General features: G+C 34.9%; 4 protein-coding genes and 1 long non-coding RNA gene across 11 annotated transcripts; 4 read left to right on the top strand and 1 right to left on the bottom strand.

Moving 5' to 3' along the window:
• Window positions 1–4,685: 4,685 nt before the first annotated feature.
• LOC111480546 (phosphatidylinositol/phosphatidylcholine transfer protein SFH13-like) lies at window positions 4,686–11,326 on the top strand. 2 transcript variants are annotated; one of them, XM_023125650.1, is made up of 15 exons: window positions 4,686–4,932; window positions 5,917–6,009; window positions 6,226–6,520; window positions 6,636–6,735; window positions 6,941–7,207; window positions 7,691–7,768; window positions 7,848–7,952; window positions 8,029–8,078; window positions 8,154–8,256; window positions 8,335–8,433; window positions 8,530–8,640; window positions 8,739–8,901; window positions 9,115–9,497; window positions 9,594–9,668; window positions 10,860–11,326. In XM_023125650.1, exons 2-15 carry the CDS (start codon window positions 6,003–6,005, stop codon window positions 10,875–10,877), a joined length of 1,854 nt encoding a protein of 617 aa, XP_022981418.1. In that variant the 5' UTR covers window positions 4,686–4,932; window positions 5,917–6,002; the 3' UTR covers window positions 10,878–11,326. The 2 variants fall into 2 exon arrangements, with proteins under 2 accessions (XP_022981418.1, XP_022981417.1); XM_023125649.1 differs by having other exon boundaries at window positions 4,687–4,932; window positions 10,857–11,226.
• Window positions 11,327–14,871: 3,545 nt separating this feature from the next.
• Window positions 14,872–16,635, top strand: LOC111480694 (GPI-anchored protein LLG1-like). Of its 2 annotated transcripts, none has more exons than XM_023125865.1 (4): window positions 14,872–15,074; window positions 15,198–15,254; window positions 15,877–16,239; window positions 16,444–16,635. In XM_023125865.1, the coding sequence occupies exons 1-3, from the start codon at window positions 14,978–14,980 to the stop codon at window positions 16,233–16,235; spliced, it is 513 nt and encodes a 170-aa protein (XP_022981633.1). In that variant the 5' UTR covers window positions 14,872–14,977; the 3' UTR covers window positions 16,236–16,239; window positions 16,444–16,635. The 2 variants fall into 2 exon arrangements, with proteins under 2 accessions (XP_022981633.1, XP_022981632.1); XM_023125864.1 differs by having other exon boundaries at window positions 14,874–15,074; window positions 15,877–16,270.
• A 472-nt stretch (window positions 16,636–17,107) lies between these two features.
• Window positions 17,108–18,981, top strand: LOC111480693 (GPI-anchored protein LLG1-like). Of its 4 annotated transcripts, none has more exons than XM_023125860.1 (4): window positions 17,108–17,795; window positions 18,144–18,161; window positions 18,263–18,319; window positions 18,587–18,981. In XM_023125860.1, exons 1-4 carry the CDS (start codon window positions 17,717–17,719, stop codon window positions 18,949–18,951), a joined length of 519 nt encoding a protein of 172 aa, XP_022981628.1. In that variant the 5' UTR covers window positions 17,108–17,716; the 3' UTR covers window positions 18,952–18,981. The 4 variants fall into 4 exon arrangements, with proteins under 4 accessions (XP_022981628.1, XP_022981630.1, XP_022981631.1 ...); XM_023125861.1 differs by having other exon boundaries at window positions 17,704–17,795; window positions 17,928–18,161; XM_023125862.1 differs by lacking the exon at window positions 18,144–18,161.
• An 83-nt stretch (window positions 18,982–19,064) lies between these two features.
• Window positions 19,065–21,890, bottom strand: LOC111480725. Of its 2 annotated transcripts, XR_002717894.1 has the most exons (3): window positions 21,685–21,890; window positions 21,498–21,579; window positions 19,065–19,521 (listed from the first exon to the last, which is right to left on the bottom strand). It is a non-coding gene; the product is annotated as an uncharacterized LOC111480725 (long non-coding RNA). The 2 variants fall into 2 exon arrangements; XR_002717893.1 differs by lacking the exon at window positions 19,065–19,521 and having other exon boundaries at window positions 20,673–21,579; window positions 21,685–21,889.
• Window positions 21,891–22,820: 930 nt separating this feature from the next.
• Window positions 22,821–23,808, top strand: LOC111480716 (GPI-anchored protein LLG1-like). The gene is made up of 3 exons (XM_023125892.1): window positions 22,821–23,014; window positions 23,106–23,144; window positions 23,216–23,808. Exons 1-3 carry the CDS (start codon window positions 22,930–22,932, stop codon window positions 23,428–23,430), a joined length of 339 nt encoding a protein of 112 aa, XP_022981660.1. The 5' UTR covers window positions 22,821–22,929; the 3' UTR covers window positions 23,431–23,808.
• The last annotated feature ends 453 nt before the right edge of the window (window positions 23,809–24,261 follow it).

Genomic DNA, 24,261 nt, shown 5'->3' with positions numbered 1-24,261 from the left:
GGTCACATAATATAGAATTGCTTCAAGTAAAACACGCTTAACTACGAAATTTTTATGATTGAGCCACTGAAAAGAGAGGTGCACGTTGTTCGTATAGATAGTAACTTTCAATTCTTTCAAGTCTTTCTTAGTTATCCTATTCTTAGGATCGTATGTGGTCTCTTTTACTTGAGTGTCACATTTATGATTCAATCAATATGTTCGGGTCATATTACCCATTTGAAACTCTCTTCTCTCTCCTTTACCGTGTCGCACGATACCCATAATTTAGTTCATTACGATGTTCGAGAATGGAACATTTGAGAAATATACCTAACAAATTGGATCCAAAGCAAACTTTTGGAAACATAAAGAAGCAGTGTCACAAGAGTATACACAACTTGCATGTGACCACATTCGTAACAAAAACTTTATTAATGGGAAAAATAATAAACAAATAATTCACTTTTAGCCCCACCAAAATATTTATTTAAAAAAAAACCCCAAATAAATAAATAAATAAATAAATAAATTTATTTTTGTTTTTAATTATAGTGGCAGATTGCGTTTTGGGGTAAAAAGGCAGATGAAGAAACGGTTGGATTATTCAAATCAGCAGCCACGTGATTCTTTTAAAATATGCCAAAATATCTGGGTCAATTTGGAATTTCAAAAACTTATGTGCAAATACTGTTAAATTATTTATATTTAGGGGGTTTTAAGAAAATAAATACTTAATTACTAGAAGCTGACGTTGACCCTGCCCCTATATGGACATTCCCATCCCTGGGGCCCAACAACTATGTATATAATAATTATAATAATATAATAATAATAATACGATAAAATATTTAATCTCTTCTTATAAATTTTTTAATTAAAAAATTAATATTTCACCCAATATTCATATAAAGAATTGTATTTGATTTATATGGATGAGAATGACTTTTGTAGTCGATTCACTGTGTCTACCATTTTCAAAACTTGGCTCGAGAGGAACTTATTTTATAATTAAATTATAAATAAATTATTCATTAGAAAATTGATGATACTTACCGTGTAAAATGAAATTATAGTGGTGGTAAAATGAGCGTTTGTGCATGACTTGAAAGGTTAAGTTGTTTGTAATTATTAGAAGTACAAGTGAAGGGAGGGTAAGAGGTAGGCCCCGGTAGGTTTTGTTGGATGATGAAGATCCCACATCGGCTAATTTAGGGAATGATAATGGGTTTATAAGTGAGGAATACTAACTCCATTGATATGAAGCCTTTTGGGAAGCCCAAAGCAAAGCCATGAGAGCTTATACTCAAAGTGGACAATATTATATCATTGTGGAAAGTATCATTTAATGGGTATTTTTTTAAAAAAATAGTTTATATCATTTTTTTTTTATTAAAAGTAAAGAAATTAAATGAAATGACCATTAAAAAAATACCAGAATTGTTTTTTTCTTTTAATTATTAAAAGAAAATCTAAATTTAAATTAAAAAATGGAAGAAAATAAAAATAGTTAAAAAAAAAAAAAGAAACTGACGTCGCAAACGTACAGTCCCATCAGTTCGTCTTTTCTGAAAACGACGTTTCTACCGACGCCGGCGGAAGCCGAAGCCAAACCGTAGCAACAGTCGCCGCCGCACATTAGAGTAGCAGTCGACATTAACTACGAAACTGCAGAAGGTCGTCGCTTCGTTATGACAGATTCCAATTCCAATTTCAAAACGCCATTAAACCGCTCTTCACTTTTCCTTCCCATCATTCTTTTATCAAACCCTACCCAACTACTGGACCAGACGCCGCCATCGTTTTCAACGCCGATTCCCTAGCCCTAATTCCGCCATTAAAACGACAAAACCCTGATAATTACTGGAGGCGCCGGCGGAATCCATGGTCGGCATTTTTTAGGTTACACATTGTTTGGGTCGGGTCAATTCAAGATCCGAATTCATTAACTTGCTGTACGGTGTCGTTTCGTGCCGAGATGACAGTTGATTTATCGTGGCTTTACTAACAAACAAATTTGTTAATTATTTTTTAATGGGTTTTTATAAAATTAATTAAGCTTAAGTTTTATTTTCCACTAAATTTATCAAATTTCTTTATATATTTTCTAATTTCAATAATAAATCAAATTTTGTACTTTAATTTTAATTCACAAATTAATTATTCAATAATATTCATAAAACTCACCAATTTACCTTTAATTTAATTGTCTTTAAATCTGTTCAAAAAATTTTAAAACAGTCTAATCTTTATTTTTTTTATTAAAAATATTATAATCAAAAGGACAAAAATAAAATAAAATATTAAATTTAATAGTTTGTTATATTCGTCAAAGACAGAACGTAAAATTAAAATAATTCTAAATTGTAGATTTAAAAAATAACATAATAACATGCAAATTATTGTGAAGAAGATAATATTAAATATATAATTTAAAATAATTAAATCAATCAAATCAACTAAAGTCAACCGACTGCAATTGACCTCACATAGTCTCCACTGTATTAAAAGATTATAAAATAAGTTAATTAAATAGAAATTAGGTCAAATTAAGAATTTTGTCCCTATCATTTAATTTCAACTTTCAACTCCCTACTAAATTGAAAATTCAACTAAATTGAAAGTCATGTTTAACTATTAACAGTTCAAATATTGTTAGCTTTAGTCCGTTACAAATCGTTGTCAGTCTCACGGTTCAAAAATTCATCTACTGAGGAGAGGTTTTCACACCCTTATAAGAAACGTTTCGTTCCTTCTCCAACCGACGTTGGATCTCACAGCTAATTTCCTTCACCAACGTCACGAGCATTAATAAAAGCTACCACATTTATTTTTGTAATTAGCTAAAGGAGGACTTGTATTAATAATGAGTTATATTTACTTATTAAATAGGAATTAAAATACGAAGGCTTCAACATTGAACTTAAGATTGATAACGTCACCAGCATTAATCAAAGCTATGACATTTATTATTGTAATAAGTGCAACCACAAGCCTAGCTCGTCACCCACTTGGCGTTGCCTTCCATTTTTTACCTAATTAAAATAAATTTTCTTTTTTTAAAATTAATTAAAATAAGGATTTGATAATATTCTAAAACTATATAAAAAAAAACGTTTATTTTAATTTATTCTATATATTACTTTTAATTATTTATTTTAAAAAATATATATTATTTAATTTTATTTTAGAATATTAACTTTTACTTTTTCTAAACGATATTTAAATTTATGTTAAATCGTATATCGAATATATTCTTATATATAAGGGTTAAATTCAGACTTATTTATGTATTTTAAAATTAAATGAAAAACATGCGAAAAGAATGTTCGATTAATATTTTTTAAATCTAATTTTTAATTAAAAAATAGAAACTTTTTTAATTTGATTTTTTCTTATTTATTACTGGTTTGTGTAAGTGGCACATCAGTATTTAGTTTTTAAAATTTTATTTTAATATATTATAATGAAAATTTGAATATTTGAAGGGTTTTATTAAATATTTCAAATTTAAAAATTCATATACTAAAATAATATTAACATTAAAAAAATAAAGTATTTAAATCTTGCCGACAAATATTATATTATAAAAAAGGTGATATTGTTCGCTTGACTTTTTTGTATTTAAATTAAAAAATGAATTTTGGAGAAAAAAGAAAGTGATAATTCTTTTTGTTAAATTAAAATTTCCAAAATGTTTTAGAATCTTCAAAATTTATGGTCGCCTTTATCACATGTGATGGTTTTCTTTTCATAGATCTACAAATATTTTGAGAATTTCAAATAAAAAATATCTTATTTTACCAATTTTTTTTATTTTTAAATTGAGACAATATAAAAATTTGATTTATTAAGTATTGTTATTTCAATTAAATTAGAAACTAAATATTATGTAAAAGTTCTTATTTTAAAAAAGTTATAGATATTTTTTTTTATTTTAAAATATTTATTATGTATTTTATAAATAAAATTATAAAATAATTTTTAAGCCTTTTCGGTCAGCATCGTCATTGGCACACCGCCTCGTGTTTACTCTCTTCGAGGAAGGGCGAGAAGGTTGACACATCATCCAGTGTCTGGCTCTGATATCATTTATAACGGTTCAAGCTACTGCTAGCAGATATTGTTCTCTTTGGACTTTTCCTTTTGAGTTTAGACTTTAAAACAGGTCTGTGTTTTTGAAAAAATTATTAATTTGTTGCTTAAAAAACACATTTGGTTAGTTTGAATGTTTTTAAAATTAAAAAATTAGAATACTAAATATTTATATTTATTCAAAAACTTAAACGTGAAAATGAGAATAAGAATAATTTTTTTAATAGTTATTGATTGTAAATTTTAAATACATTTATTTCTAATAACCATTAAATATAAATTTAACATATTATTTATTTTTTAAAGTTTTCGTACAATTAATTGGAAATAAAGGGAAAAAGAAAAACAGGGTTAGAGATGGAAGCTCGAGAGTTCCAATGTAAACAGGCTTTCGTAGGGTCCCCCTGGCTCCTATTATTTAGTCTATTTTATTTGATTTTTCCATTTTTTAAAATTATATATAATAAAAAGTAAAATAAGAAAAAAAAAAAAAAAAAAAAAAAGAAAAGAAAAGAAAAAGAGTTGAGCCGCGCATTTCCAAACTCACACAACTCGTACCATTTTTAACCAACAAAACCCCACACCCACACCCTTCTTCTTTAATTTTTCATTTTTCACCTTCCTCTCCACCAAATTTCATCGCTCTTCTCTCCAGAAAATTCCTCTCAACAGCAACAACAACAATCTCAGCACCTTCATCTCTGCTCTTCAATCTTCATATTCCGTTTCCTCTGCTGCTGTTGCTTTGCTGCTTTCATCACCGTTGCTTTCACAGATTCCTCTTGTCTCGATCGATGTTGTTTTCTCTTCCTCTTCTGAGGCTACCATCGGCTTCTGTGCTTAGGATTTTTTCATGAGGTGTGTTTTTTCTACTGTTTTTCTGACTCTTTGATTCTCTAAATCAGCTCTGTATTCTCTGTTTTTTTTTTGTTTTTTTTTTTTTTGGTGTTTTTGGTTTTACTGTTTTCTGTGGATTTGATTCGAGATCCGAACGGTGTTCACCGGCATTGTCGATATTCAATGTGTTTCTGGCTCTCCTTGCGCGTTTTTGGTTCGCGGAAAGGAAATTGATAGTTGTTATGAAGAGATTCCTCTTCATGACTGTCACTGTTTTTAATGTGTTCCGGAATTTTCGGTTCAAGCTCGAGTTTAATGAACATTTTTGGATTCGGCTTTGGATTTCGTTTATTTTTGTTCGTCCGTTTTCGTTATGCAGAAGAAGATGACGCCTCATCTTCTTCTTCTTCTCATCTCTCTATCTCTCTCTTCTTTTTATATTCCCGATAACTAGCATAGTGACCTGCTGCATGGTCGAAAATCTTTTTCGATTTGATATTGATGAGGTTTCTTGAGAAATCAGGTTTCGAGAGTTGATTTCTGTTTGGATCTGTCTTTAATGCTAGTTTCTGAGCCCACCGACTTCCTTCACTCGCTTGAAGTGATCGGTATTCTGTCTTTCTCTCGATATTTTGTAGTTGCTCGAGGAAGACTGCAGAAAACTAATCCTTGGCATATGGCCTTGGGACGTTTTCATCAAATGGAGTTGTTAATACTCTTTCTTGCTCCTTGATCTTGAGTATGCTGCCCGAAGAGTTTCCGAATCTTTAATTTTCTCTCTAAAGCCCTTGAATCAGTTGCTCATTGACTTTTGCAGAGTAGGAGGGATTCGGAATGGTAGTTTTGCGTGCTGTATGTTATTAGCTATTTCCGATTATTCAGCCAAAATAGAATCTTAATGCTTCACACCTAAGAAATCAACTCCATTTTCTATGCTTCAATTACTCGTCTTTATATAATGAATATAGCAGTTTCCATCTTTTGTCTTCTTTCCTGCAACAATAGGTTGACGTGTCCGTGCGGAACTTTTCCAGTGGGTTTGGCGTAGTCTTCAAAGCCATTTACCTTTCACACATCGTCCGGGGATTGAAATGTTAGGTATGTTGTGTAGTTTATTGGCATAAAATGAGAAAAAGCTTTACGTGTATGATGCATGAGTGATCGAGCATTAGTCTTAAGGTGCTAAAATGTTGAGACAATTCTTGATGGATGGACTCAATTTATTTTCCAAGTTGTAAATTTTTTGTTCATCGTTCTATTTTGTATTTAATTAGAAATAATTATAACGACTTTTCCTTACTTCCTCACTTCAAGGCTTTGAAGGTCCTGGAACTAGTGATGAAATTAGAGAGAGCTTTGAGAATTCTGAAGATGAGAGGCGACTGTTCAAAATTGGGAACCTCAAGAAAAAGGCAATAAATGCATCAAATAAATTCACTCACTCTCTCAAGAAGAGAGGAAAGAGGAAAATTGACTACAGGGTTCCTTCAGTATCCATAGAGGATGTACGAGATGCAAAAGAGGAAAGTGCAGTTCATGAATTACATCAAAAACTTCTTGAGAGGAATTTGCTGCCCAGTAGGCTTGATGATTATCATACTTTACTGAGGTCTGTGCATTTTCTGGAAGCATTCTGCTTCATAAAACAAAATATCTGCAGTTCATGCAACCTTTTTTTTGTGAGTCATTACAAGTATCCTCATTCTATTTGTTATTTTCTGCAGATTTTTGAAAGCTAGAGAATTTAACATGGAAAAGACAATCCGGATGTGGGAAGAAATGCTTAACTGGAGAAAGGAATTTGGAACTGATACTATTCTAGAGGTAATTTATGTATACATTCCAGTGGTCCTCTAAAATAAGCTCCAGTCCTGCCTTGAGAGTTATTTTCCCTGTTAAGATATCATCATCATCTTCATCATTTGCAATCTGCTGCGCAATCAACATCCAATCACGAAAGTGCATAATGTAGTTGGATAACTTGCCAGTTTTGGAGCTTTAATATATTAGTGGAGTGATTCATCTGCAGGATTTTGAATTTGAAGAGCTTGAAGAGGTGTTACAATATTATCCTCAGGGATACCATGGAGTCGATAAAGAAGGCAGGCCAGTTTACATAGAGAGGCTTGGCAAAGCCCATCCAAGTAGGCTCATGAATATCACCACGATAGATAGATACTTGAAGTACCATGTGCAAGAATTTGAAAGGGCACTGCATGAAAAGTTCCCTGCCTGTACAATTGCGTCTAAGAGAAGAATCTGCTCAACAACAACAATATTGGATGTGCAGGGCTTGGTACGATGAAAACAGTCTTGAAAGTTTTATATATTCAGTTTGCTTGAAATATAATCTTATACACGATCACACTATTGTCTCCGGTAATTATGGAAAAGTTACTTCCATATTGGGGGGATCAAATTAATAGGACTACACAGTTTTGAAAAATATCGAAACTTTTCTTAGAGTTGATTTTTCTAGTATGAAACTTGAAAATCATGGATCCAACATTATCTATTGGGTAAATTACTTAACTGAAGTTCTTAGATTTGGAGCCACAATCAAGCTGAGTTTGCTTCTATATCTTTGGCCTTCAAGAAAATACAAATATATTGATCTTACACATTTGCATACATGTACATGGTCGTAATAGTATTATCGATTATGACATGAAAACCATCCATTTCTCCCAACATTGGTATCTTAGGATGGACAATGTCAATCGATTAATGTTAAATTTATTAAAATGCGATTTTAATGTTCCTAATATTGTGATTCCAGGGCATGAAAAATTTCTCCCGCACTGCTGCAAATCTCTTAGCTGCTATAACAAAGACAGACAGTAATTATTATCCTGAGGTATCCAATTCCTTCCAAGCATAAACATATTTGATCATTTTCTCATGTGTTTCATTCCCTTTTCACTTATATCTTTCAGACGTTACATCGAACGTATATTGTGAATGCTGGTTCTGGTTTTAAGAAGATTCTCTGGCCTGCTGCTCAGAAATTTATTGATATGAAGACTGTTGCCAAGATCCAGGTATAGATGTGGTATGCACAAGTTACATGCACTTCCTTTTCCTCATGCTGGATTAATTATCGAGTTCAAATTTCAGGTTCTTGAACCCAAATCAATAGGAAAGCTACTTGAAGTCATTGACTCAGAGTATGACCTCCATCTCCACTCTGTATTTGTATATTCATATACTTTATTTACTTTGCGAGACTGTTTTTCTTTCAGTCAGTTGCCAGATTTCTTAGGTGGCTCGTGTACCTGTAGTGGTGTTGAAGGAGGGTGCCTTAGATCTAATAAGGGTCCGTGGAATGATCCCGAGATTATGAAGGTGGCTTTTCATCATGTTCCAAATATAGTCCGACTCAATTCCTCAGCATGTATAATTAACCTAGTCCTGTGTTTCTAGGTTGTGCATAATTTAGGAGCCACCTTTGTAAGGCAAGGCACAAGAGTGCCCAAGAATGACGCAAAATTTCACTCTCGTGCTCAAATACCTTCACTGAAGGTAAGTGTCGGTTTGATCAGATGCAGTTCAAATATTGTATATTATTGCATGCTGTAATTATGATGCATATTGATATGCATCTTTCTCTTTCATTAGGGAAGTAATGATATATCATTAGCGGATTCTGGATCAGATATTGATGACTCATACTCTCCACTGGAGCGAGCTAGCTCTATGATTCCTTGTTTGGCCCCAGTTCACGAAGAAGTAAGTCTGGAAGTATTTAGCACATGGTTTGTGAAAATGTATTGTATGTGTATGCAAAAATGTCAGTAACATTGTTTAAAAGGTTCGTATTTTTTCAGCTAAGGGCAGCAGATCCTAATGCTTACTACAGTTGTGATGATGACTTCCTACCTGCTAGGACAGCAAGTGAAAGTGACCAAAGAGTTAGAGGTTCTCAGGGTACATCTCTTGAAATAATGGATAATGGGAATTTCTCTAGCAAAGTGGCATCAAACATAGAAGGTACTTAATGTACTTTTATTTTCACTCTAATGTGTGGTAACTCAGAATCTTTACGGCTCACCTGTCGTGTGGGACCGGGAAAGTAGAACCATATGCATAATTTTCTACGTACCCTCGGAAAGGTTTTGCATTTCCAAGTTATGCAAATTTGTATTTGTTCGTTGTTCATTCTTTCCTATCTCAGATTTTTCTTGAATCCACCCCGCTTCTCAGGTACTATAGCAAATGAGAATGAAATTCTGAAGCAAAAACTTGAGAAAAGAAACCTTCATTTTGTGGGGAGAGGTCTTCTATCATTCTGGATTAGATTGGTAGAACTTGTCCGCAGTTTACAATTTCAGTTTTGGAAAAGACAGAACAATATATATCCTTCTAACACAGAACAACACATTACAAACATCAATGCTGCTGCAATTCAAACAATGAACAAAGAAGATTATGTCGGTCCATGCTTACAACGTCTCGAGAGGCTTGAAAAAATCTTTGTAGAGCTGAGCAACAAGCCTGCTAAGATTCCTCTGGAAAAGGAGCATTTGCTTACTGAATCTTTGGATAGAATCAAGTCGGTTGAATTTGACCTGGAGAAAACGAAAAGAGTGAGCTTTTCTTTGTGTGTTTAATTAATTAGTAATATGAGCGGTCTTCTGATCGATTCTTGTAGCTTAGCATTTTCATTTATTTCATTGGTTCAGGCAATCCACGCTACTGTCTTAAAGCAACTTGAGACCGGGGAGCTGCTGGAGAAATTACGGGAGTCCCAATGTCAAGTAAGCAGCTTTTAAAAACCCAGGCCACATCTTATTTGTTATTTGTTATTCTTATTATTATTATTATCTATTTTTGTTTTCTTATATAATTTCAGAATCATTTTTGAAATATTAGTTTTGACTTTCGAAAGGTAGCTTACAAAAAACTATTTTCTTTTGAAACTAGTCCAGGATTTTGAAAATCTAAATAAAAAGAGTGTAAAAGCATTATCTTTCTTCGTGCCCATTTCACATCCAGAAATCTTGAACTATAATAATACCAACTTGGAAATTTTCAAACATTGTGAAAAGGATATGAGAGGCCTCAATTCAAATGGGGTCCTATTGTAGAAAAATTCCCATCCATTAATAAAGTAAACTATTAAAAGGCTTCCACTGATGAATATTTGATTTCTGGTTTACTTTTTTGAGAATAAAGCTGTTTTTTCCTTTTTAAAAATCAGGCTTGTAAATACTACTTTTTAAAAGATTTATGAACTTTTTTTTTTCTTTTGGAGTTTCGCTAAAACCTGTAATGTGTTTTTTAAAAATTGTACAATATATCAAATAAATTGCAGCGAAGATAGGGTAGTTTTTGAAAATAGAAAATGAAAAAGGAAAGTCTGGTTTAATAACCATCTAGTATTTAAAAATTAAGAATATAAATATAACTTCCTCTTACTAGGTTCTTTGCTTTATATCTACCCCTTGTAAGTGTTTCTAAAATCCAAGCCAAGTTTGAAAACTAAAGAAAGTAATTCTTAATAACTTCGAAATTTAGCTTAGAATTTAAATGTTTGTTTAAGTGTGAAAATCACAATAAAGAATTTATGATTAGTAGATTTTTAAAAACCGAAAACTAGGAGAGAAGGCTCCATTTGATAACTTTGACTTTTGGTTGTGAAAATTATGCTTGTTTCTCTCCTTATTTCTCTATATTGAATTTCTTTTTTTTTTAGTGAAAACATTTGATTTTTTAGCAAAATTCACTCCTAAAACAAAAATAACTTTTTGAAAATTATTTTGTTGTTTTTGAAAACATGGCTCGGTTTTTTGAAACATGTGTAAAAAGTATATAAGAAGTATTCTTAGACTTAATATTCATAAACTGAATCTAAAATTATTGTCAAACCCAAGTGTGTACAAGTTGTTCTGTATCATGTTTCATTACTAAAAATTTTAACCCTGATATAACCCTTATACATGCAGCAGAGAAGATTTTTGTGTTAGATTACAAAAAGTACAAAAAGGTGAAGAAATGAAAAATGGTTACACAGAAGCAAGAGCAAAGACAAGCACGTGGAGTGACAACAAAACCCAATGGACAATGGCTGGCGGCAATAGAAACGAGAGATGTAGCAAAAACAGATAAATGCATCTACGTGTACACTTTCACCCTTTGTTTGGTTGGATCACCTCTGTCTTTGTTCTTTCTTTCTTCCAATATATATATATATATATACACGAAAAAAGAAATATATAATTTTGGAGGTGTTTACAGACAAGGCTGACAAAATGTGTAAAGAAAGCTGGCTAATGTTTCCCATAGAGAGTGCAGGGTTTGGAGGGGTGAGTACAGAAAAGAAAGAAGGCGGAATAACGTGGCTTTGCAATAGTAGCAGCAACCAGCAACTCCTCCTCCTCCACATGCTTCCGATTTCCAAGTAATTTTTAAATGTTTTTTTTTTCTCTTTTAGTTCTTTAAAGATGAATCGTGATGTACTCTAAAGTAGAATAGACGTTTCCCTATAGGCTCAATTTCTAAAATCCAAAGTGTTCCCAATCAATGAGAATGAAAACGACTTTCTCTTCTACAGATTCTTAGTTGCATTTTTTTTCTCACCATTATCTTCTTTTTTGTTTTACCATTACAAGAATTCTAGTCGCAGAGGGGTTTGTGGAAAAATTACTCCTCAACCCGGCAATTCTTTAATGTAAATGTAATAATCTGTCTACTTTCACGGTCTAATTATTGAATTCCAGAGCAGAGAGAAGTATTTCTATTGTTTTTGTTAAATTCGTTGTCCATGCTACTAGGACTTGCATCAATCAATCTCCCATTAAAGTTGTTCCAATAACACTTGTGCATGATAATTTTTCTAATATTCAGTGGAATAATGGAGATATCATTGCAGGAATTGAATACATTTGCGCCGCAACCCTGAAAGGCAGGTGGGTCGGTCTTTTGATTGTAAGTAAACATTTTTCTAACATTTTATGAACCTCTTTTGGTCAAATCAAAAGTTTAGGGAAGGGTTTCTTATTAACTAAAATTAGGTACAAATTTGATTAACTCTTCTAATTGTAATTGGTGGACAAAGTTATGGAATTTCAAAGTTTCTTAGGAACATGGCAGCAATGTTCACAATGACAAGTTACTCATATATTGTTTCCAAGATAGCTTCCGAGGTCCACCCACCCAATGGTACATGCTGGCTGATGTTTGCACATGGAAAAAATAGAGATGTCCATTTACTTAACGGGGCCGTAATTATGTGGGGATCCAATCTCAATAGAGTGAAGAATCTCCATTTATATGGAGAATAGGAAAGAGTCGAGAAAGATTTTGTCCCATTAGATAAACGGGATTGTATTCCTATCTCCATCCAATTTCTTACCTTGCCCCACCCGGTCTCTGCTGTTATTAGCAATGTAGAATTAAACAAGAAAATAATAATAATAATAATAATTTTGAAGCCAAAACCTGTACAGCTAATGATGCTAAGCTTACAAAAGCCTGCAAAGTTCTGGCTTTTGAATATCTCCTTTTCAAGTGAGACAGCAACAACTTAGATGAGATGATGTATTGAGCCTAGAAATGAAAATTTGGAAAAGGTTTGGACTAGGCCACTAAAAATGCATGTTTAGCTAAACTAGAGAATTCGACCTAGGTATGTTTTTCACCATTATATTATATTGTACTCGTATCGTTAAAAGTACAGTCATAATTCATTCAACAGGTTATTGTGAGTCAATAAATTCGACTGGTTCAAAACCGAACATTAAGTATCATATTGGAATCATGGGATGAGCCATTCAATATTTACCTACTTAATTCAATATTTCTAAGAAGCAAACGTGCCGTATCTTCAAATCTTAAAGGGATTTCAAGAGAACTAGTTAATAGTAAATAATTGGATGACTTCGACCAATTTAAGTAAACTAACTACGTCGTCATTATCTTCTACCTCCAGCCAATGATGATGCACACAATTTTTTGAAACTCGAGCTCGTCTATATTTTCTAGTAGTAAGTCAAGGTGTCTTTATAATTTTCCTATTCTTGTGTTTCTAGGTTGTGCATAATCTAGTAGTTAAATTACGATGATCCCTTTATTAATATTGTAGAGTTATCAACCCCGGAGATCTAAGATCAATGCTCAAAGCATTTAGCTCAATGTACACTAAGATAGAGCTTGTAGAGGATGGTACTCACCTCTGTAATTTTTCTAGAAAAACGCTCCAAACTTACTCTTATTCCAAGCTATATCGACCTCTTCTTCTATTGACTCCTTCAACAATATTATTCCGCTTCCTCCCCTAAAGCTAAAGATTTAGAGCCCGTGTCATGACTCTCAATGTAGAAGGAGAATTTATTGATCAAAGCTTATTAAAAAAGTTGTAACCGCTCTAGATTTCTACTTAACTTAAATTCGTTACTATATAAATATCATAGACATTTTATGCGAAAATATATCATTCAAAATTTTATTATAAAAACATAATCTTAGTCTCACCTATTATCTAGAAGGCTTTTATATAAAATAACAAAATTTGAAAATAACATAAAGTAAAAATGCCCTATACTAACCTATATGCTACTAAATGAAAATATTAACGAACATATACTAACCTATAGTCTGCTAAATTTAAATTGCAAACTCCCTTATGTATGGGCCACGGTCTTCTAGGTTGTGATTCCATCAGTCTTATTATGAATTGATTAGATTGTATCTGAATATTTATAAATTGTAGATAAATAAAACTTTTTTAAAAAAATTGACAACCCAACCCGAAAATATAGAGGGTTGGGTTGGGTTGGGTTGTGAAAAGTTTAAGGTTGGATTGGGTTACCAATCCAACCAACACGAACTTTCGGGTTGGGTAAAAAAAACTCCTCAACTTAACCCAACCTAGACCGTGTACACCCCTAGTTGTATATAGTTGTATAGGGGAGTGTTGCCTTTACTTGAAAAAATAAGAGTATCACATAGCTTGAATATTTTAAGAAATACTCGGTAACTCTCTATCGAGGTTAGATGCAAACACATACAATCATGACTGGGACCTATCATATCAATCTATATTCCTACAACGACTATCCTAAACAGGTAATTGAATATGTATTTACTATTCTACACACTGCTCACACGTGCAAGTATGAGCCCACCGGTCATGATTGTATAATTGCTCTATTTAACATGAAATCCATCAATAAACTCAATGTAAAATTTGAATTTTTACTATTCAAAATTAAAATATAAAATATAATCATCAACGAATTTAAAAAAGATAACCGTGATAATAATTTTAAATTCAAATCCAACCAATATAATTAGAATAACTCTTTAGATTAATCAACTTAACAACACATACAAAATAACTAACCCATACAAAATAACATAACAACCCTAAACATAGACTAAATAATTTCTTCCAAAGTTCTTATATACAACTCAAGGTAAAATAACTCTAGACTAGGCAGAGTCACGATTATGCTTGTTCAAGATATGTATCTATGATCGCATTTCAGATATCTATGTCATATTTGTTCAAGACGTGTTACTTGTGATCGCATGTCAGATGTCAATGTCATAATTGTTCAAGACGTGATATCAATGATCGCATGTCAGATATTCATGTCATACTTGTTCAAGACGTAATGTAATATCTATGATCGCATGTCAGATGTCCATGTCATACTTGTTCAAGACGTGATATCTATGATTGCATGTCAGATGTCTATGCCATACTTTTTCAAGACGTGATATCTATGATCGCATGTCAGATGTTCATGTCATACTTGTTCAAGACGTGATATCTATGATTGTATGTCAGATGTTCATGTCATACTTGTTCAAGACGTAATATCTATGATTGTATGTCAAATGTTCATGTCATACTTGTTCAAATCGTGTTATCCATGATAGTATGTTAATTCCCAACCCTTTTATTTGGAGCACTTAGTAGTTGAGAGTGGGATTTAGACAAAATAATGATCATGATAATAATACAAAAGCATTTTGTGAGTGGAGATTCAATCCAACAGCCTGTACTCGCCTTCTCGTCGAAGAAGAAGAACAATCTTCTCTCTCTATCTCTCCCGCCGGAATGACGGTCTCCGATAGGTCCTTCTGCAACTTCTCAATGCTTCTCCTCTTCTTCATCTCACTGCTTTTCACTGCTTCTTCCTCCACTTCCATTTCAGGTACCTCACATTCACAACTACCGTGACATTGTCATCATTCGCTCTCCTGGTTCTTCTTCTTCTTCTTCTTCTTCTTCTTCTCTGTTTTTGTCTTTAAAGCTGAGTTTATTTTTTATTTTGCAGCGGATGTCTTTGAATCGAAGGCTTCAATCGGTCGGGGCCTCCTACAAGCGAAAAAACGTTCTACTCTCTTTCTCCGACTTTTTTTTTCTCTTTTTTGCTGAGTTCGTAAATTTTTAATTGGAGGCCTGCTTCTGTTAGGGTTTGCAAGCTATTTAGTTAGTATTTGTTTTGTACAAGATCTTGCCGATCTGTGCTTCTTCCTTCTCGAGGTTGTGTGGAATTCGGGATTACTTGTTGTGGATTTTTGCTGATTTGATTATTTGATTCTCTCGAACCTACTAGTGTTCTTCGAAGATTTCGCTTTTGCCACGATTGCGGTGAAATAATGAAATTAAACATAAATATTAAATTAATTTTATCTGGTTGAATCGAATGATTTATTTATTTCATTTTCGTATTGGATTGATCCACCCATCCGTGAATTACGCCACACTCGATTTCAGCGGTGCGAAGTTTAAGGAATTGTACGTATTTAATGGTTTGGAAAATGTGTATTTCTTCCTTAGGATTAATTGATTTTTATCCTGCTTCAATTCTCTGACTTGTTCATCATATGGTATTTGCTTTAAATTTGGCATCTCAGGAGTTTTTGTATCGATATTGTTTTAGTGTTGTATTTTCTTAAGCTATTATCAAACAAATTTGCTGTAATCATGTAATGTATGCACAATTTATGCAGCTTGTCCAGTGAACTTTGAATTCTTGAACTACACCATCATCACAGGCAAGTGCAAGGGGCCTCAATACCCTCCCAAACTCTGTTGTTCAGCTTTGACTGAATTCGCTTGCCCTTATTCGGATGATCTCAACGATCCAACAAACGATTGCGCTTCAACCATGTTCAGTTACGTTAATCTGTATGGAAAATACCCTCCTGGTCTCTTCTCTAGCGAATGCAAGGGTGATAAGAATGGTCTGGCATGCCCTGTGCTCCCCCCCTCCGCTTCAGCCGATCAAAGTTGGGGTTCCATAGCAAATTTGCCATCTCGCCTGCTGATCTTCTCGCCTGGATTTGTACTACTGCTGTGGCTATTATAACAAGGTTCATTTTTCACCATTCTTTCTTCTCATTTGTAAGTGTACCTACCCTTAAACTTGCTGCGAAAACTGCAATTCCCTTTGTTTATTGTCATAGTTCATTCTGTTTCATGAACTAAACTTGTAATCTACCGGTAATGGCTGAGGAAAGTGAGTTATTTCTTATTCAAAGTTCTTATTGGAGGTTTCTGTGCTTTTTATTTGTCAGGGAGACTTGGTGTATCATCATCATAAGCAAGTGCTATGGGAAGTGGCGACCACTAAACTAATGGAAGACTTACTTTTTCTTTGTGGAGAGGTCAGTCTCTTGCATAGACAATGTCTTACTTGACAAACTTTTGACATGTAGGTTCAAGAGACGTAGTGTAATTACGTGTACTCCATTCGAGATTTAAGCTATGTTTATATGGTTCGATAATCTGACTAATTTCGACTACCGAGCTTAAACTATAAAGATTGAATTTGGTTAATTCTTTTCTTTGAAATTTTTGGAAAATAAAAAATTCAGATCTGTTAGTAGGTTCATTTTTTTGGTAATCCAATTCATCCAAAAATAAGCTTATAATTTAACCCAACACTACCTTACATCTAAGATTATTACGAATATTAATAATATTTCAAATTTACCCAGGTTAGTGATTGACTTTTAACGTGTAAATGAGAATTTCATGGGATTTTAGTTATGGTTTAAATATTATATATATATTTATTTATTATTTTTTTCAGTATATATATATTTTTTTAAACAACAACTTAATAACCCAACCAACTTGAAATTAGTTTATCAAATTTAAAATTAATTTGTAATTAGTAGTTTAATTCATTTTAAAAATACATATCATCAAAGTCTATACAGCATCATCATTCAATTATGATTTTATCATGATCCTGACAATAATCTCTCTATTTGAACACAATTCCATTTCCCTACTTTTCCCGACTTGCTTGTTTGTATACAATACAACGATCAGAGGCCTAATGCGCAACAATTGAAAATTATTAGATGAATATGACTCTCCACAATAGATAGTATGATATTGTACTTGAGCATAAGTTTTCATAGCATTTGCTTTTGCCTTCCCAAAATGTCTTATACGAATAGAATGGAGATGTATTTTCTACTTATAAACACATGATCGTTCCCTAAATTAGCTAAGGTGTCCCAACAATCCTCGACTACTCCCTAAATTAGTTAAGGTGGAACTCACTTCCAACCATCCTCGACACATATGACGGCTAAAGATTTAGCATCTTGGAGCGCGATGATATTAGAGTCCCAAAGAACCAATTGTATTTGGCGGCGATGGATCTTTCATCGACTAATCAACTCTGGTGAGTGCGTCCATTTGGGATCATTTATTGAATCAAGGATAAACGGAATCCATATTCCACGAGAGATGTTGAATGGAGAGAGTTATGATTTTGGGTTTGCACCATGCCTATCAACTGTTTGAAGAAATGCCCAACAGAGCTATCATCGCATGGGGAGCTTTGGTGTCATGTTTTGCCTCATATGGAGAACTTTCAAATGCACCAAATTCCTTAATGAATTGGTTTCAGGTAGAACTTGAGCCAACTCCATCATCTTTCTCTCAAATTCCTTAATGACTTGCTATCTGTAACTGCACCGCTTTTATCTCTCCATATTTAATTCCTTACTGTTTTTTCTTCATGGTTTTATGCTACATTTAGGTTCAAATCTTGGTTTCTTCTTTCTTTTCTATTTTCAATTGCCTGAAGAAAATAGAAATGAATGAAGAACACTGAACTAACATTTTGATTCAATTCCCTGAGTTTGAACACAGTGATCTCTCCAGCTCCAAAGCTGAATAATCTCATAGATTATGGGTTCTGATAAGTTCTTTTGCTCCTTTCTGTTTTTCCTCTTCTTTGTTGTTTCCTCTGCAGATTCAACCTTCATATCAGGTATTCACTTCTGTTTCTTTGAAGGGGTTTTCTTGTTCTTAAGAATGCTTCGTTTGAATTTGTTTGTTGAATCTTCCCTCTTTTCTTGTATACACTTTCAGATGGAATCTTTGGATCTGAGACCTCTGTTGGACGGCGACTCCTTCAGACTAAAAAAGGTTCCCTGTTTTTTTGTTTACCCTTTCTCTTGATCACCCCGTGTGAGATCCCACATCAGTTGGAGAAGATAACGAAACACCCTTTATAAGGGTGTGGAAACCTCTCCCTGGCAGACGGGTTTTAAAAACCTTGAGGGGAAATCTAAAAGAGAAAGTCCATAGAGGATAATATCTGCTAGCGGTGGATTTAGGGGTGTTACACTCCCAACTCTTGAAGCTGTATGAAGTAATTTGATGATGTCATGTAGTTGTAACAAATTTGTGCAGCTTGCCCTGTGAGCTTTGAATTTTTGAACTACACAATCATGACAAGCAAATGCAAGGGGCCTTTATATTCTCCAGAGCTATGTTGTTCAGCTCTAACTGAACTCTGTTGCCCTTATGTTGATGATATGAATGATATGACAACTGTTTGTGCTTCAACCATGTTTAGCTACATTAACCTCCATGGAAAGTACCCACCTGGCCTTTTCTCCAGCATATGTCGAGAAGGAGATCAAGGTCTTGCTTGCCCTCAATTGCCAGCTCCATCCCATCCAAACTCGACCCCGCTCTCAAAATGTCGATCTCCTGCAATCATCGTTGCCTCTGGACTTGTACTTCTCTTCTCATGGCCTTTTTTTACACTCTGAGCGCCCCATTTTTGTCGTTCTTGTTGACCACTATACTTCAAACTTCAAGATATATATTATAACGTTTATGAATTATTGGGATGCAGTTCCCATGGGTCATACTTTTCCAGTCATGGACTAAGTTTTATTCGGTCATACACATAATCTGTTTGTGGATGTAATCATTACAGAATCATTCCGTTCATTGTACTCCTATCATCGTAACTACGAAATCTCTGCTCGTGAACCTTAAGATGACTAATGACCTCCTCAACCGACATGTTTTTGAGAGCATTGAACTGCTCAATGGAGGTAACAATCTGCATGAATCTTAAGGGACAATTCAAAGAAATTTCTTAGCAACGGAGATCTCCTCATGACAAAGTCGTCTATCAATTCATCATCCTTCATGCGGATAGCCTCGAAATTCCTCTTTAAGATCTGCACCGTTGTTTCTTTGACCCGTTCCACATCCACATGCATTGTTTGTAGCATCTTCCACAGCTTTTGTGGAGTCCTCTTGTCAAAACTCGACTTTCAAGGCTTCGAAAGACCGAATCGTGACTAAAAATAAAAATGGAAGGTAAAAATCTGGCAAAATTTAAAACAAGAAAAGGAAATTAAGGACACTAAAATTAAATATAAAATCAAAGTCAAATGTTACCAAATAGGAATTGCAAATATAAAATGAAATACAAAAGACTCTAAATATGAAGACAGACACCCCCGCCACCTCGACCGGTACCTGAAAAAAAGGGGAGAAAGGGGTAAGTATAAAATATACTAAGTAAGCAACCTACTTGTAGGCTCTTTTCGCATCCTTATCTTGGTAGGTATACACGGTCTCTCTCGGGTTTCTAAAGAGAGTGATCTAAGCTGCAACTTTCGTTTCTGTATCTTAGGAGGCTTGCCCATCTTAAGCAGTGATATGATCAGTGTCCTAAGTTGAGGCGCGACCTCATAAGTAAATCTGAGGGGATCGTATGGCTGAATCTGAATACGTAACTCTCTCTGAACATCATCCGTGGAGGTTAGCTGACGACTCTCACACGAGACTATACATTCACTAAACAGGGTGCGACCCCCTGTGTGCCGGTCAGCTACTGAGTCATCCTATGTGGCTCCACGTCCCCTGCTCAGGGATGGGTTTCTACGACCCAGGAGTCCTGTTCAGAAGACTTCTTAGCTATCACCACTAGGGCTGGGCACCTGCCACACTTCCCTATCCGAATCTGTCAAGCTCAACGATCTCCGTACAGGAGCTTTGTCTCGACGGTACAGTATCGGAGCAGAGAGGAAAGTGGAGGTTCTGATGACACTATCCACGTTGCTCAACTCTAGTGGGCTACCTACTGTTACCGTGGTGACCTATTATTCTTTCTAGGGTGGAGAACTTGGTGGCTTAGACTTGGATTCATGTATCTCTAGGATTCTCGTGCATGGTCTCACAAACCTATCGGGTTTGGAATTCTGGACTCTGGATCCGCTGGTAATCATTTCGCGGGCCTAATTGCACGGTATTCTAGAAGTCTCCCATTCTAGGGTCTCATCAAGCCTACTTAGTCACAAGCACCCTAATCTAAGCTCATAATTTCTTCCTATTCATCAAGAAAGATAACACAGCAATCATCATGCATAAGAGTTAACACGCACCAGTTCATGCAATATTAACAAACATGCTCAACGGGAAGATAACATCCATCTTTACCCGGAGCGCAGATTTTAGAAGTTTTCCATCCTCATGCATACATACTTTATCAGAATCTCAATAAAACAGATTTAATAAACATTTCATATCTAGCTTTCCTTAATCACTTCATTTTCACCGTTTCCATACTAATATACTAGGTCCGGCTAACTAAGTTAATGGGTGGTAGCTTGCATGCTTGTTCCTAGCGGTTCCTACAAGTATTGCTCGTGAAAATCCAAACAGCTACTTAAGTGGTTGACGCGTGCCTTCCCAAGCTCGAATTATTTGTCGGAAAAGATTCCAAAAATTCTGAAAATTCCTTGATAGGACCTAATTCACATAATAATAGGATCAGAGTTGAAATCGGGGCGGAAAACAAGCAAACGGAGGTCAAACGGGTGAGAGATTGGGGTCCCACGCGCCATGCATGCGCCAGCAGGTTCCCCATGCGCGCCGGGCAGTGCCGTGTTTCGAACCCCAGCGGCCGCGGTCTTACCTTCAAATTTTCTGAGCGCGACACGTGGCGAACCGTGATTGGCGAGAAAAGTTGGGTTGGACCGCAGGTTTCCGGACCGGTTTGGCGGGCGTACGGGTCGACCAGAATCAGCGCACCAGTGGAACGCTGCCACGTGACGCTCGCCGGCTCCGCCGCGCTCTTCCATCGCCGGTCGACGCGTGGCGGTCTCTTTCTCTCTCCTGCGTGTGTTTCAAATTTCCAGATGGCGTCTTCTATCTATTTTCTTCTGATTTTCTTATCTTTAAGTCCTTAATCCATAAACAAGTTTCTTCATGAAAATTGTAGCAGGTCTACTTCTACAATATATTTTTTCTTGAACACAGGATGAGTTAAGGCCGTCCAAAGATACGGAAAACTCACATTTTCTGTTTTCGATCGGTTTACCCAAAGTCCGATTCAACTCCGATTTTCATCCGATTCTCGTACATGAACTTCAATAAACCTGTGTGAATCTTATTTTAGTTACATACCTCAAAAACTACACATCTACCGCTCAAGAAACTCCTCAGATCTAGATAAAATCGAAACAAGAAGTTCGGAACCTTACTTTGTCCGTTCTCAGATATTCTTGCCGGAATGAGCGAATCCACCACCCAAACTCCTTTCCCAGCACCGAGAGAAGTATTGCTTCCAAGTTTCTTGCCTTGGATTCGATCTCCAACTATTTGTCATCTCTATTCTTCCTCTCTCCCAAACCCTAACTTCTCAAGAGTAGGGGCAAAATTTGCCCCTATGTTGTTCTTTTTATTTTTTATTTATTTATCCAAAAATTCGGGTATTACACATCTATCAATGAGAGTGACATCCTCTGAAACTGCTAAGTAGATGGCAACAAGAGTCATCTTGTCCTTACGCTTCCCAAATTCGTCGTCTTGCTCGATGGCATCCCCACACACCTTGTGCCTGTAGATTAAACACATTTTTGTTGGCCATGTTGCAGAGTTACTCTTCATAGTAATAGTTACTAGAGCGTTAAACTCTCCTCCTTTTCGCTTTTTATCATTGTCACATCTTCTTGGTGACTTTTTGTGGTGATGACATTTGTTTCGACATTCTAACTTTAAACCAAATGTTAGTTTAGACTCTTAATCAAAGTATACCGAAACAAATAAGTGAAGTAGAAAGAACAACTTGACGAAAGAGTTTCTTTGTACCAAATAACCTTAATCATTGTACTTTTCAACTCTTTGTTCTTGTAAATAAAACATACGTATGAGGACAATTTATAGTAGAAAAAATATTAACAAATTTCTTAAACTCTCTTCAGAGGTGAGTATCTACTTACAATTCTCCTAAACTAATCACTAATCATCTTCTTAGACTTATAATTAGGCATCTACTAAAAATTTCTCCTCGAGTTATGAAGTCAAATTTACTGACTCATAGTAATTATATCCATATGTAATTATGAACAAGTCATGAATGATGGATTTGCATATAATATCTATGGACGCAACTTATCTTATAGTTCATAAGAGTACTTCTGCATCTACTATTACAAATACATCAAACGAACCATAGCTAACTTTTGAATGCAATTCAAATCTCGTACGAGATGTGAGATTATTCAAATTTTATAAATAATGATAGAAAATTGTTAGAAAAAACGAACCCAAAGTTTGAAAAATCAAATGGTTATCAGATAAAATAACAAAAGTCCTATTATTGTTTAAAGATGAGTAGACTTGGGGTGGTGGAGTGAGTGAAGTCAAGGCGGCTCATATGATCTCAAGAACTCAAACCACACCCCAATCTCAGACTATAAGAAACCCTCTGCCACATTGCTCTCAAGATGAACAAAATGGAGTCCCATCGATGCTCCTCCCTCTTCCTTCTCCTCTTTCTTTCCATACTCTTTGTCGGGGCTTTCGCATCAGGTACTTACAAGTTGGCTACTTATGTTCAAATTTATTTGCTCGTTGCTTCAAAACTTCGATATTTTTTGTCTGATTTCCTTTGTAATTGCAGGGCATATCTTTGAATCTACAATTCTTCAGGTCCAAAAAGGTTCGATACAATTATTAGTTTGAGATTTTAATTGATACTAGGGAACAAAACTGAGTAGTGGATTAATGCAGCTTGTCCAGTGAATTTTGAAGTTGCGAACTACACCATCATCACAGGCAAGTGCAAGGGGCCTAAATACACAGCCAATATTTGCTGCTCAGCTCTTGCAGAATTTGCGTGCCCCTATGCCAAATATCTGAATGATTTAACCAATAATTGTGCTTCAACTATGTTCACTTATATTAATCTGTATGGAAAATATCCTCCTGGCCCTAAAGCTAATTGAGCTTCTCCCCAAAGAAGTTGTGTATCAATTCTCGTGAAGAAGAATAAGCGTTGATGTACAATCGGGTCGTGTTATGAGTAGTATGGAACAGGCTGTTCGTGTTCGTTGTGTGAACAAGATGGCTTTCGGGCTAAATATTGCTAGTGTTCGTGCTTATGTGTTGTGTATTGTGGAATCGTTGGTATAAGCTTTGAAGGCAAGAATAAGTTAGACTGCAATTTCAGTAACATTTTTATACTAAACTGGAAAACAAAGAACACAAAAAGAGATGGCCATTGTTCTAAAACACAGAACAATGCTTGGAGGAATTAAAGAAGCAAAAGCTCAGATTTCCTGAGTAATTACTTAATATGCATAAAACAAACCTACATTTTCAACTACTCAGCAACATAGTTTGCTCAACACAGTGATGCAAATTGAGCAGGCAGCTGAGAATGCTCTTGAGTTCATCCTAGAGCCTAAAAAATCAATCTTCAACACCAGAACCTACAAAGATTTGGACATCCCTAACACGGAATTATTGAAACTAATAGTACATACTCCCTAAACGATTCTTCGCCTCTAAGGAAAATTTCAACACAGTTCCGAGGAAGGCGAGGATCAGCACGGTCATTACTAGAAAAATGATGTCAGTTTCTGCAGCTCCATGGAAATTCAATCCGAATCACAAGCCAAGAATTATATATTTCGCTTTCCTGTGCTCGTATCAGTCAGTCATTCCCTCATAGACTGAAAGCCATCATCATGCATAGTCAACAAGAAAAAGAAAAGAAAAAAAAGATGCCCAGGATTTTTACAGCTTCTAGTTCCCCCACCCCCCCCCCCCCCCCA

Source organism: Cucurbita maxima, unplaced genomic scaffold (genome assembly GCF_002738345.1).
Source record: "Cucurbita maxima cultivar Rimu unplaced genomic scaffold, Cmax_1.0 Cma_Scf00006, whole genome shotgun sequence".
In the NCBI taxonomy this organism is placed as follows: Eukaryota; Viridiplantae; Streptophyta; class Magnoliopsida; order Cucurbitales; family Cucurbitaceae; genus Cucurbita; species Cucurbita maxima.
The sequence above is the reverse complement of the archived record's forward strand: the minus strand, read 5'-3'. Positions and strand labels throughout refer to the sequence as shown.

Excerpts from the sequence above, each read along its gene's own strand:
- LOC111480546 (XM_023125649.1), top strand. Across the intron at positions 7,953-8,028 it reads AGACTGTTGCCAAGATCCAG|GTTCTTGAACCCAAATCAAT; the intron begins GTATAGATGTGG and ends TTCAAATTTCAG. Across the intron at positions 8,257-8,334 it reads ATGATCCCGAGATTATGAAG|GTTGTGCATAATTTAGGAGC; the intron begins GTGGCTTTTCAT and ends CTGTGTTTCTAG.
- LOC111480694 (XM_023125865.1), top strand. The coding sequence starts at position 14,978 with ATGACGGTCTCCGATAGGTCCTTCTGCAACTTCTCAATGCTTCTCCTC. Across the intron at positions 15,075-15,197 it reads TTCCTCCACTTCCATTTCAG|CGGATGTCTTTGAATCGAAG; the intron begins GTACCTCACATT and ends TTTATTTTGCAG. Across the intron at positions 15,255-15,876 it reads CCTCCTACAAGCGAAAAAAC|CTTGTCCAGTGAACTTTGAA; the intron begins GTTCTACTCTCT and ends CAATTTATGCAG.
- LOC111480693 (XM_023125860.1), top strand. The coding sequence starts at position 17,717 with ATGGGGAGCTTTGGTGTCATGTTTTGCCTCATATGGAGAACTTTCAAA. Across the intron at positions 18,320-18,586 it reads ACTCCTTCAGACTAAAAAAG|CTTGCCCTGTGAGCTTTGAA; the intron begins GTTCCCTGTTTT and ends AAATTTGTGCAG.
- LOC111480716 (XM_023125892.1), top strand. The coding sequence starts at position 22,930 with ATGAACAAAATGGAGTCCCATCGATGCTCCTCCCTCTTCCTTCTCCTC. Across the intron at positions 23,015-23,105 it reads TGTCGGGGCTTTCGCATCAG|GGCATATCTTTGAATCTACA; the intron begins GTACTTACAAGT and ends TTGTAATTGCAG. Across the intron at positions 23,145-23,215 it reads AATTCTTCAGGTCCAAAAAG|CTTGTCCAGTGAATTTTGAA; the intron begins GTTCGATACAAT and ends GGATTAATGCAG.